At 44.9% G+C, this 16455-nt stretch overlaps 1 protein-coding gene across 1 annotated transcript in view; it reads right to left on the reverse strand.

Moving 5' to 3' along the window:
* MUC16 (mucin 16, cell surface associated) overlaps positions 1-16455 on the reverse strand; it is a 126354-nt gene that overhangs the window by 36294 nt on the left and 73605 nt on the right. Inside the window, exons 43-53 of the mRNA XM_042782675.1 lie at positions 16235-16407; positions 9901-10025; positions 9727-9794; positions 9119-9291; positions 8811-8846; positions 6315-6439; positions 6143-6210; positions 5535-5707; positions 4963-4998; positions 1565-1689; positions 1404-1471 (exon numbers count right to left, since the gene is read on the reverse strand). Of these exons, the coding sequence (XP_042638609.1) occupies positions 1404-1471; positions 1565-1689; positions 4963-4998; positions 5535-5707; positions 6143-6210; positions 6315-6439; positions 8811-8846; positions 9119-9291; positions 9727-9794; positions 9901-10025; positions 16235-16407 (1170 nt within the window). The remainder of the gene's footprint in view (positions 1-1403; positions 1472-1564; positions 1690-4962; positions 4999-5534; positions 5708-6142; positions 6211-6314; positions 6440-8810; positions 8847-9118; positions 9292-9726; positions 9795-9900; positions 10026-16234; positions 16408-16455) is intronic.

Below are 16455 nucleotides of genomic sequence, written 5' to 3' on the forward strand. Positions count from 1 at the left end.
TAAAGCAAAGAATACCAAGAAGTTGTTTACTTGTGTTTCATTGGCTATGCCAAAGCATTAGACTGTGTGGATCATAACAATTTAGGGATAATATTGAGAAAAATGGGAATTCCAGGACACTTAATTGTGCTCATGAGGAACCTGTACGTAGGCCAGGAGGCTGTTGTTCAAACAGAACAAGGGGATATTGCACATTTTAAAATCAGGAAGGGAGTGCATCAGGGTTGTATCCTTTCACCATACTTATTTAATCTTATGCTGAGCAAACAATCTGAGAAGCTAGACTATATGAAGAAGAATGTGGCATTAGGATTGGAGGAAGACTCATTAACAACCTGCAATATGCAGGTGACACAAACTTGCTTGCTGAAAGTGTACATGATTTGAAGCACTTACTGATGAAGATTAAAGACTACACTATGGATTGCACCTCAACATAAAGAAAATTAAAATCCTCACAACTGGACTATTAAACAGCACCATGATAAATGGAGAAAAGATTGAAGTTGTCAAAGATTTCCTATAACTTGTTTCCACAATCAACACCAACGGAAGCAGCAGTCAAGAAATCAGATGTTGAATTGCACTGGGAAAATCTGCTGCAAAAAAATCCCTTTCAAGTGCTGAAGAGCAAAGATGCCTCTTTGAAGACTAAGGTGTGCCTAATCCAAGCCATGGTGTTTTCAATTGCCTCACATGCATATGAAAACTGGACAAGAGATAAGGAAGACCAAAGAAGATCTGATGCTTTTGAGTTGTGGTGTTGGTGTAGAGTACTGAAAATACCATGGACTACCAGAAGAAGCCTCGGAAGGAAGGTTGGGCAATCCTACTTCCGTAGTGATACTGCCTCGGAAACCCAAGGAGGGGTCGCTATGAGTCGGGGCCGACTCGACGGCACATAACAACAACAACAACAACCAGAAGAAGGACAGATCTGTTCTGGAAGAAGCGCAGCTCCTTGGAAGCGAGAACGGGCAGACTTCATCTCCCATTCTCATCACCTACTTTGGTCATACTTGGTAAAGTGGAGGGTGGGTGAAAAAGGGGAAGGCACTCAGCGAGATGGATTGACACAGTGACTGCAGCAGTGGGCTCAGGTACAGCAGGGATTGTAAGGCTGGTGTGGGATCAAGCAGTGTTTTGTTCTGTTGTACGTAGTCTCACTTTGAGTCAGAGCTGACTCGATGGCACCTAACAACAGCAACAGGGACTATGCTTTATAAATATTAACAGAGCTCAATCTGACCCAGATGCATGAGAGGAAAAATGGATGCTGAAGAGGCCCTCCATGGAGAGCCCACACTCAGCCTGGGTGGCCCCCACAATCAGAGGTTAGAACCCAAAATTCCTCAGCAGTGGCAGAGAGGAGGGGATGGGCTGGAAGGAGATAGGGATCTCACCTTAGTGCAGTGACCTTGCAGCCTGTGTATCGAGCTCCTAGGCTGCTTGTCTGGAACAAGGGGCTGAGCTGGAAGGGAAGGAGGAAGCCAGTTCTGGTCAGATACAGGCAGGAGTGCTGGGCTGGGCACTGGAGGGGCAGGTAGGGAAAACTGCCTCTCACCAGGTGCCGCATGAGGGTGTCTGTGATGTTGAACTTGTGGGTGCCGGGGTGGCCCATGTCAGCTGAGTAGCGCAAATTGTTGATAGTGAAGTTCAGGGTGAACAGCTCCTTGCTGACCTCCCCGGCTGTGGCAGAGGAGAGAGGCCAGGCTCAGGGAGGGGCTTCAAAGGTTCTCCTGTCCTCCTCAGAATCTGCCTGAAGATCACTAGTTAATGGAGACAACTCCAACAGGGAAGTAAAAAACCACACCTGTTGCCATGGACCCTGTGTGTGTCAGAGTAGAACTGTTCTCCGTGGGGTCTTCAATGGCTAAATTTTCAGAAGTGGATCACTAGGCCTTTCTTCCAAGGTACCTGTGGGTAGATTTGAACCCTCAACCTGTGGTTAGCAGGCAAGTGCATTACCATCTGCACCACCCAGGGACTCCAGCAGGAAATCAGGAAGGGGGTGCTTGGTGATTTGGGGCATTGAGATGGGCCCTTTTTACCCCTATGTAGGAGGGAAGAACTCAATGAAAATACTAATAGCTTTGTTTTTCCCAGAAGGAGAGGCTCAGTCCTGACACACTGACAAAACCAAACTCTCTGCTGTCACGCAAGGGTCAAAGACCCCAGATATTTTCACTCATGTTCTCTCTGCTCCCAATCTCTATCTCTGTGTGTCTCTTTCTGAGTTTCTGTCTGCCTCTCTGCCTCTCTCTTTCTCTCCCTATTTCTCTCTCTCTTCCTCTCTCCCCTGCCCTTATAGTCAGGTATAACAAATCTGGTGGTGCTGTGGTTAAGGCATTTGGCTGCTAATCAAAGGGTTGGTGGTTCAAACCCACTAGCTGCTCTGCATGAGGAAGATGAGGCAATCTACTTCCATAAAGATTCACAGCCTTGGAAACCCTTTGGGGATCACTATGAGTCAGAATTGACTTGATGGCAGTGGTTTTTCTTATATACATTGGTTAATAATAATGACATTAACAACAACAACAAAAATCATAATAGTCACACCAAACTCTCCACATGTCAATTTACTTATTTGGAAAATGGGATAATAGTGATTCTTACTTAAAAGTTTATTATGAGGCTTAAACAGGTTAATCTTTGTAAAATGCTTAGTACAGTGTTTATTATGCAAAATACATAAGTGAACACTTTGAGAGTTCACTTTTTAAATGGATATATGTGAGCTGTGTACTAGAATTGTCCACATCTAATGAAAGAGGAAACCAAAGCCCAGAAAGGGAATCTTGCCTAGGGTCACATGGCTGGAGGGAGAGCGAGTCTAAGTTTGGACCCAGATTCTCCAACTGCAGAGTCCATGCCCTTAACCTCCCTGCTGTGTGATTCCTCAGACGTATGCAGCTAAGGCAGTTCACAAAAATGGAGCAAATGTGCAGAACCCCACAGGAAGTAGCATCAGTGAACACATGGTACAGCTGAGACCAGAGTCCTTGTGACTTTACTCTAGAACAGACAAGTGGTGCAGGGCTAAATGTTTAAGACAAACCTGTGGAAGAAAACTTGCCAACCTTCCCATCTTCCCTTCCTCCCTCCTCTTTCCTTCCTCTCATTCATTTCTCCTTCCAGGTATCCTTCCCCACCCCCCCCTTCCTTCCTTCCTTGTATTTTTCTCTTCTTCCATCCATTAGTCTTTCCTTCCTTCTTTCTTTCCTTCTATTTGTACCTCCTTCCATGCATCTTGTCCATACTTCCTTTTCTCCTTCCATTCCTTCCTCTCATCCAACTAGCGTTCCTTCTTTCCATCCTTCCTTCTTTCCTTCCATTCATACTTCCTTCCGTTCACCCTTCTGTCCATCCTTCCACACCTCCATTCTTCTTTATTTTCTTCCACTGACCCACCCATCTTATCCAGCTATCCTTCCTTCATCCCTTCTTTCCCCCTCTCTTCTGCCTTCTTTTCCTCCACGCATTTTTCTTTTCTTCTATTCATCTTTTTTCCCACTGTCTATACATCCATCCTTCCTTCCTTCCACACATACTGACTTGGCCTTATGATCTTCTGGGAAATATTATGAGGGATGTAGAGACAATGATAAACAAAACACAGGCCTTATTCATAGGAGGCTGATATTGACTTATTTTCCCCTTATCATTTGGAAAATGATAGTTGTTAATGCACCTCAGCGGCCCATACTCCTGCTATGGTGAGAGACAGTGATGGAGTATAAGATGTAAGAGACCAGTGATGGACCTAAGGAGAGTTTGACAGGGTTTAGTAAACACAGTCTGAATGTAGGGCAATTAACTCTTGAAAACTAACAAGGTCCTCATCACAGGCTTTTCTGGGGATGCAAAGGGAGTGTAGCCCTTGAATTTGAACATAAGGAAATCAGGATGTCCTTTGGAATGAATAAATTAACAGGTGAATAGTGTGGAGGGTTAGACAATGAGTACATGAAATTCTGTTTCTATTATTTATTTGCTGTGTGGCCTTGACAGGAGACTCAGCCTCTTTGAACCTGAGTTTCCTCTTCTGTAAAATGGAGCTAAGTTGCATGGTTGTGCTGAGGATTAAAGAAAATATGCAACTATCTTAGCATGATGTCTGACTGGTCATTGGTTTCAAGAAATGTTAGCTGAAAACTCAACCACAATAGGTGCAATAGTGATGTTAAAAAGTCTCAGAACAAGATATAAATTAAAGGATAAGAACATCAACGTTTTGTAGCACCATTCACAATAGCCAAAAGATGGAAACAACTTGACTGTCCATCAGCAGATGAAGAGATAAACAAAATGCACTATACACATACAATAGAATAGTATGTAGCCACAAAAAGACATGAAGTGCTATTGCATGCTACAATGTGAATGAATTTTGAAAACATTATGCTAAGTTAGTCACAAAAGGATAAATATTATATGATCCCACTTATATGAAATAGGCAAATACATAGAAACCAAAACTTATTGGTGGTTACCAAGAGTGGAAAGGAGAGAAGAAGGGGGAGTCATTGCTTAGGGGAACTGAGTTCCTGTTAATGGTGGTGGAATAATTGGGAAAAGTACCTTTGTGATGGTTGTCCAACATGATGAATGTACTAATGTCACTGAATTGTATATGTAAACATTGTTGAATTAATAAACGTTTTATAATGTATTGTTTTGCTACAATGAAAATAACTTAGAAAATAAAAGGAGAAAGATTATTTTTAGAAAAAAGGATAAGAATTGAGAATAACTGGGCACGTTTTAAGTATTAAAATGAAAACGTGTGCAGGCCTTCTTACCCTGGGCTAGGATTCTCCCAGGAGCCAGGAGAAGGAAGGGATGTAAACTAGGGGCCCGTCCAGATGCTTCCCTCACTGAAGATAGGATGCAAAGGAGAACCCGCTCCCTCACCAAAGTGGGGCTGGGACCCAGGAAATCAAGACCAGAAATACTCACAGGTGGTGGTTGAGGCTGAGGCTCCATAAGTGTAACCTGCAGAGATAGGGGAAGAAGAGCTGAAGAAAGTTAGGGTGCATGTAAAGGATAAGAAAAAACATGAACATTCACTGCAGCCCTATTCACAATAGCCAGAAGGTTGAGCCAACCTAAATGTCCATCAACAGATGAATGGGTAAACAAAATGTGGTTTGTTCCTACAATGGAATATGACTCAACCATAGGGAGAAATGAAGTCCTGATATATGTGACGACATGGATATACCTTGAAAACATTAAGTAAAAGGTTAAGGGAAAGAGAAGATTAGGAATCTCTGCAAGAAAAGTAGAGGGAAGAGGCAGTGGGGGGATGTTCAGGGAAGATGCAACCTGTCTATGAGGATAAAGTGTCTGGACCCTGGCATTATCCTCATTAGAGCTTTGATTCATCATAATGGAGATGGAACCCAGACTCAAGATAGGGAAAAGATAGATTAACGCTCACTCTGGGGAGATGAAGGCTTTCCTCAGAGCCTTGAAAAACACAAGGCTCCAAATGGGAGACAGACTCTGGCTGCAGCACATCACCTTACCGTTGACATAAAGGCTATGCCGGTCTAGGCTGTAGTAGTCCAGTCTGTTGATGCCATGAGTCAACTCGTTCAGCTCCCAGTATAGCTGCTCTCTGTCCAACTGAGGACCCTCAGGGTCAGAGTAGTAGGTACAGACAGCGTCCACTCCAGTGCTTGCTCTGCCTTTCTCAGGCCTGCAGAGGAAGGGTATGGGGATATGGGGATAAGAAAACACCAAGAAGGGGCTCTGAGCATTCCAGTTGTGAAAAGGAAGAGAACTGAGGGGAAGAGGCTGAAGAGGATGCTGAAGAAATTACATCTGAGGTTGAAAAGATGTCTCTCATCTGAGGAACATGTTCATTACTGGGGACAGAAAACATTATTCTTAGTATTTACAGATAGGATGCAGTGGTTACTCACTTCTAAGAGGAGAGCCCTCATTTATAACAAAATATCCTCCAGAGCCTATAAACTGTAAGCATGGTTACTTGTCTCTAAGCATTGACCTTCCTGGGCACTTAGCTATGAAGAGGGCATGAAGTGGTAATGTGGAGCTGGGAGTCACAAAAATGGAGCCTGTGCATGAAGGTCCACCCAACCTGCTGAATTGCTCCATCCAAGGGTCTCACCTGAGCCAGGCCAGTCTGCAACCAGAGTAGAGGGGGCCGACACTGGTCTTTTTGAACAGGGGTCCAAGCTAGTGAGAAAAGAGAGGGAAGTAAGCAGGAGGATCCAAGGGGCTGAGAGACTATGGGGGAAGGTGTGGAGTGGTCTGGTAAGTGGTCATCATGGGGTTCTGACCAGGCGCTGCAGGACTCTCTCAGTTAAGTTGAACTTTACGGAGCCTGGGTGTCCCATGGCATCTGTGTAGCGCAGGTTGGTGATTGTGAAGTTCAGGGTGAATGGAACCAGGGCAGGTTCAGCAGCTGCATTAGGGGAAGAAGAGAAAGATGTCCATTTTGGTCATAGTAATGGCAGTGTTGCCTGGGACTCTGGGCCACAGCACGACCAGTGAACTAAGTATAGCCATCACCTGTAGGAGCTGAGGCAGAGAACATTTTGGAATTCATTAGATGTTGGGAACCTTGACTTACTCATTCAATGAGCATTTATTGAGACCTAACGGGTGCAAATGTCCCTGGGTGGTGGAAGTGGTTTGCAATGGGCAGTTATCTTAAAGGCTGCAGGTTTGAATCCACTCTGCTGATCTGCTTCCATAACGATAACAGCCACGAAAACCTATGGCGCAATTCTGCACTGTAACACTTGGGGGCATGATGAGTCAGAGTGTTGGGCTACAGAAGCTGAAAAGGGCAAGGATATTCCCAAGACCAGACAGAGAAAGAACCTTCCCCAAAAGCTGTTGTGTCTAGCTCCTGAAATTCTGAAAAAATGTATTTTTGTCCTTTACAGCCATCAGCCTGTGGTATTTCTGTTACAGCAGCACTGGCTAACTAATACATAGAATCTCCCAGTATCACGGCCAGGGCAATGATACAACCTTTACACTGCAGAGGGAGTTTGTTGGTGTTGTTGTTATGTGCGGTTGAGTTGGACCCAACTCATAGCGACCCCTCCTTGGGTTTCCGAGGCAGTATCACTGCGGAAGTAGATTGCCCAACCTTCCTTCTGAGGAGTGGCTGGGGGGGTTGAACCACCAGCCTTCTGGTTAGCAGTCAAGTGCCTTAGGCACTATGCTACTAGAGCTCGTAAGAAGTGTAAATGTCAAGGTAGTGCACACAACCCAATGCCTCAGGAAAGCTTCACAAAGGAAACACTATTGTGACCAAAAGGACAAAGAGGAATGAGATAAATGGTAGGTGACAACTGGAAAGAGTGCTTCAAGCAGGAGAAACTCTGCAAAAAACAACTCAACTGCCGTCGAGTCGAATACGACTCATAGAGACCCCTCCTTCGGTTTCTGAGGCAGTAGGAGCTCTGGTAGCATAGTGGCTAAAGCACTTGACTGCTAACCAGAAGGCTGGCGGTTCAAACCCACCAGCCACTCCTCGGAAGGAAGGTTGGGCAATCCTACTTCCGTAGTGATACTGCCTCGGAAACCCAAGGAGGGGTCGCTATGAGTTGGGGCCGACTCCACGGCACATAACAACAACACAACACCACTACAGAAGTAGATTGGCCCATCTTCCTTCCGAGGAGTGGCTGGTGGGTTTGAACCACCAGTCTTCTGGTAAGCAGTCAAATGCCTTAGGCACTACGCCACCAAAACTCCCAAATGCGTGGGCAAAAGCCTAGTGGTAGGGTAGAGCGGCTGCACACAAGACACCTGAAGTCCTGTCATTGTGGCTACCGGGATGTGTAGACGTGAGTCTGGAAGGATCCTCTCAGCCCAGAAAGAGAGGCTGTGACTATCCAAAGCAGAGGGTGGATATGATGTGAGGCCAGGGGAAGCCATCCTAAGCTTGTGAACAAGGCAGGAATTACATGGCCATATGTAGGGTAAAGTGGAAATTATTGCAGCAACCCTAGTGAAAGATCTGGTGGATATAATAAAGGTTGAGGTGATCCAGATGCAGAGAAAGGAAAGTCTTGAGAGATTCAAGAGGGAGAAGAGATGAACTTTGGTGATGGATGGATGTGGAAGATGAGGAACAGGGAGGGCCAAGTTTGGCACACTGCCTGCCTCTGTCTATGTTGATGAGTGAAGGAGAAGGTTTGAGGAACGATGATGACTTAGGGAAGACAAGTAGCATGAATGATGTCCCAGGAGGTGAGTGGAAAAGAGGTCTGGAGCTGCTGTGGTGTGTGGATTTGGGCAACCAGAGGCTGGATGGTCAACAGAATCCACATAAATGGATGAGTTTCCTCAGGGAGAGTGAGTGAGCAGTGAAGGAAGAAATGATTTGGTACAAATAATGCTGGAGAAAGGATTTAATTATAAATAAGAACCTGAGGACTTCCCTACCTGTGGGCCTGGTGGTGAAGGCAGGTGCCAGAGAGGGTGCTTGAAAGGATGTGGCAGTCACAGCTGCTGGGAAAGAAACACCAAGGGTTGAAATACAAAGTTAATCATCTCTCAGGAAATGGCAATGAGTGGTGGAGGTTCGGTACTAAGTTATGGAAATGTACAGTTCTCTCTGTGACCCTCTGAGCCTGGGAACATTGACCTCAAGAGGGTGGGCTACTCAGTCCACAGTGTATGCATGCCCTCTGAACCCTTTTCCTTCCTGATGGTAAGTAGTGGGAGGAGGGGTTCACAGGTCCAGCACCTCCTCTTCTTCAGGAGATGTAAGGTGGTCCCAGGCACACAGTGATACTGAGGTCTGTAATACTCACTGTTGGAGGTGGTGGCTGAAGTCCAGTGGGTGTAACCTATAGATAGTGAGGAAGAGGGTGGGAGAGACAGTCAATGAGGAGACAACTTGGCCCAGGAAAAATGGTGGCTGGACCATCACAGCTCTGATTTCTCCCAAGGATGACAGAACCTCTGCTGGCAAGGATCAAAGGCCACACACCCCCTTCCCACCCAGGAGAGGCAGAGACCTTGCTCAAAGCCCTCCAAAATGTGAGGCCCAGATGGAAGCCTGAATTTGAAGAACCTCCTAGTAATGTGGAGGAGACTTCACTTCATCATGGCCTCTCACCATTGACATAGAGACTGTTCCTGTCCAGAGTGTAGGGACCTAATTGTGTGACACCACGGGTCAGCTGGCTCAGCTCCCAGTAAAGCCACTCTCTGTCCAGCCTGTGGCCATCAGGGTCAGGGCGGTGGGTGCAGATGATGTTCACTCTGGTGGCTTTCCCATCCTTCTTGGGCCTGGGTAGGAAGAATGTGGGGGATGGCATTAAACGGTGTCCTCAGAGAGGGGTCCTAAGATTCTTTAGAGGAAAGGGAGGAAGGGCCAGAGGAAAGAGACAGGTGAAGAGTTTGATTTGGGATTAAAGTTAAGTGGAGAAGACACATTTGTCTGGACAGAATTTAACACCCAAAGGAAGTACCCTCCTTTGTAAGAGAAAGGGGCAGAGGAAATTCAGAGGAGTGATAAGTGAGGAGGCAGTCCTGTTGATGGGCTCATCAGAGTCTGAGGGTAAAAGTAAGGACCAGAAGATGCCTTAGTTCTGGAGCAAGTGCCTTCTGAATTCCACCTCTGAGGTTCATGTATCTGGCAGGGCAGGAAGGAAACTGACCAAGTGACTTGGGTCTGAGAGCACTTGTGGTAGCCCTGCCAACTGTCTTTTCAAGTTGTCTCACCTGAGCGAGGTCAGTGTGCAGCCAGAGTAGAGGGGGCCAACACTGGTCTTATTGAGCAGGGGCCCAAGCTGGTGAGAAAATAAAAGGAGGTGAGCAGTGGGGCTCAGAGAGGCTGGGGGGCTGTTTGGGCAGGTGTAAGTTGGGGCTGCCAGCTGGTTATCATAGAGGTCTTACCAGATGCTGCAGGATCTTCTCAGTGAAGTTGAACTTCACAGAGCCTAGGTGTCCCATGTCATCCATATAGTGCAGGTTGGTGATGGTGAAGTTGAGGGTGAACGGAACCAGGGCAGGTTTAGGAGCTGCATTGGGGCACAAGAGAAAGTTGTCCATTTGAACCATAGTAATGGCCAACGAGGAGTCCTGATGCCATAGTTGTTAAGTGCTTGGCAGCAAAAAAAGATTGGCTGTTTCAAACCCACCTTCTGCTCTGTGGGGGAAAGATGTGGCAGTCTGCTTTGGTTAAGTTTTACAGCCTTGGTAACCCAATGGGACAGTTCTGCTCTGTCCTAGAGTGCTGCTATGAGTAGGAATCACTCAGTGGAAGTGGGTTTGGGTTAATGGCCACCATTGTCAGGGGCTCTAGCCAGAAACACCAGCAGTGTACTATGTAGAGCCATAGGCTGCAAGAGCTAAAGGAGGGAACTTTGTGGAATTTACAACTTTGTGAACCTTGACTCACTCATTCAGTGAGTATTAATTGAACTTTAATGGGCGGAAAGTTTTGTCTCACTCTTTAAGAGTTCATAGACAAATAGGCCATGCTCTTTTTGTTGTTAGGTGCTTTTGAGTTGGTTCCAACTCATAGCAACTCTATGAGTGAGAGAATGAAACACTGTCTGGTCCTTTGCCTGCCTCACAATGATTGTTATGTTTGACCTCATTGTTGCAGTCCTGCAAGGATGGGCTCAAAGGGTGTGTCAGGGTTGTATTATTTCACCATACTTATTCAATCCATATGCTGAGCAAATAATATGAGAAGCTGGACTATATGAAGAGGAACATGGCATCAAGATTGGAGGAAGGCTCATTAACAACCTGTGATATGCAGATGACACAACCTTGCTTGCTGAAAGTGAAGAGGACTTAAAGCACTTACTGGTGAAGATAAAAAACTACAGTCTTCAGTATAAATATTTATATTTCTTCAATATAAAGAAAATAAAAATCCTCACAATTGGACCAATAAGTAATATCATAATAAATAGAGAAAAGATTGTAAACTTGTACACGGATTTCATTTTACTTGGATCCACAAACACCCATAGAAGCAGCAGTCAAGAAATCAGATGTTGTATTGCACTGGGCAAATCTGCAAAAGACTTCTTTAAAATGTTAAGGTGCAAAGATGTCACTTTGAAGACTAAGGTGCACCTAACCCAAGCCATGGTATTTTCAATCACTTACTATGCATGTGAAAGCTGGAAAATAAAGAGTACAGAAGAGTTGATGCTTTTGAACTGTAGTGCTGGCGAAGAACACTGAAAGTACCATGGACTGTCAGAAGAATGAACAACTCTGTCCTGGATGAAGTACAGCCAGAATGTTCCTTAGAAATGAGAATGGCCAGACTTCGTCTCACTAATTTTGGTTATGTTGTCAGAAGGGACCATTCCCTGGAGACGGATATCATGATTGGTAAAGTGAAAGGTCAACAAAAAAGGGGAAGACACTCAATGTGGTGAACTGACAGTGTCTGCAGGGATGGGCTCAAACACAGGAAGGATTGTGAGGACAGTGCAAGACCAGGAAGTATTTCATTCTGTTGTACACAGGGTTGCTATGAGTCAGAGGTGACTTGACAGCACCTAACAACAACAGCTACTACTACTACTTTACCAACCATGGTGTCCTTCTCCTTGGACTGGCCTCTCCTAATAATGTCCAAAGTAAGTGAGATGAAGTCTGGCCATTCTCACTTCTAAGGAGCATTCCAGGTGCACTTTTTCCAGGACAGATTTGTTTGGTCATTCTTCTGGCAGTCCATGGCATTTTCAGTATTCTTCGCCAACAACACAATTCAAAGGCATCAACTCTTCTTCATTCTTCCTTATTCATTGTCCAGTTTTCACAGGCATATAAGGTGATTGAAAATACCATGGCTTGGGTTAGGCACACCTTGGTCTTCAAAGTGATATCTTTGCTCCTTAATGCTTTAAAGAGACCTTTTGCAGCAGATTTGCCCAGTGTAATATGATGTCTGATTTCTTGACTGCTGGTTCCATGGGTGTTGACTGTGGATCCAAGTGAAATGAAATTCCTGAAAATTCACAAATTTAAATCTGGAAAATCTTTTCTCCATTTATTGTGATGTTGCTTATTGGTCCCATTGTGAGGATTTTTTTGTTTTCTTTATACTGAAGACTGTGGTCTTTGATCTTCACCAGTAAGTGCTCCAAGGCATCTTCACTTCCAGCAAGCAAGGTTGTGTTATCTGCATACTGCAGGCTGTACATGAGTCTTCATCCAGTCCTGATGCAGCATTCTTCTTCATAAAGTCCAGTTTCTTGGATTATTTATTCAGCGTACAGATGGAATAAGTATGGTGGAAGGAAACAACTCTGACACACACTGTTCCTGTTTTTAAACCATGCAATATATCCACTTGTTCTGTTCATACTAGTGCCTCTTGGTCTATGTATAAATTTTGCATGAGCACAATTAAGTGTTCTGGAATTCCCATTCTTCACAATATTATCCCTAATTTGTTATGATCCACACAGCTGAATGCCTTTGCATAGTCAACAAAACACAAGTAAAGATCTTTCTGGTATTGTTTGCTTTCAACCAAGATCCATTTGACATCAGCAATGATATCCCTGATTTCATGTCCTCTTCGGAACCTGCCTTGAATTTCTGGCAGCTCCTTTTGGATGTATTGTAGCAACATTTTTGTTTGTTTTCTTTCATATTTGGTATTTTAGTGGTTGTTTTAAGGGTTGATACAGAGACATTATGGACAATTTATACACAATTCTTACCAAAAATCTAAAAAGTCACATAGTAAAAATTCTTTTCTAAATTTCAGTGACTTTCCAGATTTAAATTTGGAGCCCTTTGCAAAGCTGGGCTGCCTGGCGACTCTGATAGTGTTTTTTAATTACGTTCAGCAGAATTTTATTTGTGTGTGATATTAATGGTATTCTGGGAGCTCTGGTAGCATAGTGCCCAAGGCACTTGACTGCTAACCAGAAGGCTGGCGGTTCAAACCCACCAGCCACTCCTCGGAAGGAAGATGAGGCAATCTACTTCCGTAGTGATACTGCCTCAGAAACCCAAGGAGGGATCGCTATGAGCTGGGTCCGACTTGATGACACATACCAACCAAAACCAAAATTAATGATATTCAATGATCTCTGCATCTTGTTGGGTCAGCTTTCTTTGGAATAGACACAGATATGGATCTCTTCCAGTGTTTTGGTCAGGTAGCTGTCTTCCAAATTTCCTGGCACAGGTAAGTGAGCACTTCCAGTGTTGCATCCATTTGTTGAAACATCTCAACTGGTGTTCTGCCAATTCCTGGAGCCTTGTTTTTCACCAATGACTTCAGTGTCACTTAGACTTCCTTCTTCAGTGCTATAGTTTCTCGATCAAATGCTACCTCCTGAAGTGGTTGAACATTGACCAGTTCTTTTTGGTATAGTGACTCTGTTTTCCTTTCATCTTCTTTCGATGCTTCCTGTGTCATTTAATTTTTTACCCATAGAATTCTTCAATATTGCAACTTGAGGCTAGAATTTTTTCTTCAGTTCTTTCATCTTGAGAAATGTAGAGCATGTACTTTCCCAATGGCAGGTATTTACACATTATAATTCTTTACTTTGTCTTCTTGAGTTGCCTTTTGGAATCTTCTGTTCAACTCCTTTACTTCATCATTTCTTCCATTTGCTTTAGCTACTCTCTGTTCAAGAGCAAGTTTTGGAGTCTCTTCCGACATCCATTTTGGTCTTTTCTTTCTTTCTTGTCTTTTTAGTGACCTTTTGTTTTCTTCAGGTGTGATGTCCTTTATATTATCCTACAGCTCATCTGGTCTTCAGTCATTATTGTTCAGTGCACCATATCTGTTCTTGAGATGGTGTCTAACTTCAGGTGGGACATACTCAATGTCATACTTTGGCTCTTGTAGAATAAGGCATAGTGTTGTGGATTGAATTGTGTTCCCCAAAAACATGTATTGGAACCCTAATCCTGTGGATCACAGGGACAAAATATAATAGTGTAGAACTGCCACATAGAATTTTCTAGGCTGTAATCTTTATGGGAGTAGATTGCCAGGTCTTTTCCTGAAACTAAAGAGCTGCTAAGTGGGTTCAAACTGAAAACCTTTTGTTTAGCAGCCAAGTGCTTAACCTTTGTGCAACCAGGGCCCCCTTGAGTCATTATAAGTTGAAAATCAATTCCAGGGACCTAGCAACAATACACCCATGGATGTAATCTCTTTTCCAAATAGGGTTTTCTTTGTTATATTAATGAGTTCATATCAGTGTAGGGTGTATCCTAAACATAATCACTTCTGAGTTATAAAAATGAGTAGATTAGACACAGCAGCACAAGCATCAACTGGGGAAGCTAGATGACACATGAAGACTGACAGGAAGTGAGGAATGCTGGGTCTAGAGAACCTGAGAAAGATGAAAACATTCTCTGGAGCAGAAAGAGAGAGTGCTTCCTTCTATACCAAAACCAAACTTACTGCTGTCGAGTCGAGTTGACTCATAGCAACCCCTCCCTGGGCCTCTGAGGCAGTATGTCTATGGAAGTAGATTGCTCAATCTTCCTTCTGAGGAGTGGCTGGTGTGTTTGAACTGCCAGCCTTCTGGTTAGCAGTCAAATGCCTTAGGCACTGCACCACCAGAGATAAATTTCTGTTCTCTAAATCCCTCATTTGTACTATTTCTGTTATAGCAGCATTAGGAAACTTGACCTGTCTTATTCTCCAGTTTTGTGGCCAGAGCAATGATGAGAAATTATACTGCAGGAGGAGCTGTGGGGGTGCATATGAGTCCAGGAGGAGCACCCAACCCAATGACTCAGAAAAACTTCACAAAGGAAGCCCCACTTTGAGTGTGACCACAAGAATAGGTAAGAGTTTGATAAATGGTGGCCAACAACTGGGCAGCGTGTTCCAGTAGAATGAATAGCCTGGGCAAACGTGTGGTGGTAGGGCAGAGCAGCTACATTAAAGGAACCTGAAGTCCTTCCATCATGGCCACAGGAAGTGTAGTCGTTAGAAATGGAAGGATCCTCTGAACACAGAAAGGGGAGACTGTGACTAACAAGAACAGAGGTTGGACATGACTGGAGGCTGGGTGGAGCCATCCAAAGATTGTCAAAAAGACTGGAGTTAGGTAGACATATAAAGGCCACAGTGTAGGCTACTGCAGCCATCCTAGCGAAAGATGCTCGTTGCCCAAGTAAAGTTTTAGATAATGTAGATTCAGAGAAAGGAAAGTCTTGAGAGATGGATGGATGTGGGAGGTGAAGTACAAGGAGGGCCAAGGTTGACATGCCTGCCTCTACATTTGATGATAAAGGAAGGAATGGGTTTGAGGGATGATGATAAGTTCAGGGTGGACTTATTAAGACCAATCAGTCTGAGTGATGTACTAGAAGGTGGATGGACTAAGGGTCCAGAGCCACTGTGGGGTGTGAACTTGGGCACAGAGGCTAGATTGTTAGCAAAATATACATAAATGGATAAGCTCCCCTGGGGGAAGTGAATGAGCAATGAAGGAAGAAATGATGTGGTACAAATAATGCTGGAGCCAGAGGTCTTTCCTACCTGTGGGCTTGCTGGTGAGGGCTGTAGCCAGAGAGGATGCTGGGAAGGATGTGGTGGTCACAGCTGCTATTGAAGAAACACAAGATTGAAATCCAAGGTGAATTATTTCTCAGGAAATGGCAATGGGTGTTGGGAGTTGGGTACTAAGCCACTGAAATATACAGTTCTCTCTATGACTCTCTTAGCCTGGGGGGAGGCCATCATCCTCAAGGGGGTGACCTGGGTAACCACTGTCATCTCCAACTCAGTCCACATTCTATGCATGTCCTCGTAACACTTTTCCTTCCTAATGGTAAGGACTGAGAGGAAGGGGTTGGCATGTCTTGCAGCTCCAATTGTTCAGGTGATGTGGGATGGTCCCAGGCAAACAGGGATATTGAGGTCAGTAATACTCACTGTTGAAGGTAGTGGCAGAGACCCAGTGGGTGTAACCTGTAGATTGGATGGTGAGGAAAAGGATGGGAGAGATATTCAATGAGGAGGCAACTTGGTCACAGCAGAAAGGAGGCTGGATCATTACGGCTATGATTACTTACAAGGAAGACAGTGCCCCACCAGGCAGGGATCACAGGCCACATACCTCCTTCCCACCCAGGAGAGGCAGAGGCCTTGCTCAAAGGATCCAAAAGGAGAGGCCCAGATGGAAACCTGAACTTGAGGCAGAGACCTGCCCTAGTACGACCCACCTAGCAAGGGCAAGAAGAATCCCACCCCAGCAGGGCCTCTTACCATTGACATAGAGACTGTCCCTGTCCAGGGTGTAGGGGCCCATCTGTGTGACCCTGTGGGTCAGCTGGTTCAGCTCCCAGTAAAGCTGCTCTCTGTCCAGGCCAGGGAACTTAGGGTCAGCGTGGTAGGTGCAGATGGTGTCTGCTCTGGTGGCTGCCCCATTTTTCTCAGGCCTGAGGAGGGAGCATGAGGAGATGACAACAAACGGAGTCCCCCATGAG

Source organism: Orycteropus afer, unplaced genomic scaffold, assembly GCF_000298275.1.
Source record: "Orycteropus afer afer isolate SDZICR_OR568_19922 unplaced genomic scaffold, OryAfe1.0 scaffold00405, whole genome shotgun sequence".
Classification (NCBI taxonomy): Eukaryota; Metazoa; Chordata; class Mammalia; order Tubulidentata; family Orycteropodidae; genus Orycteropus; species Orycteropus afer.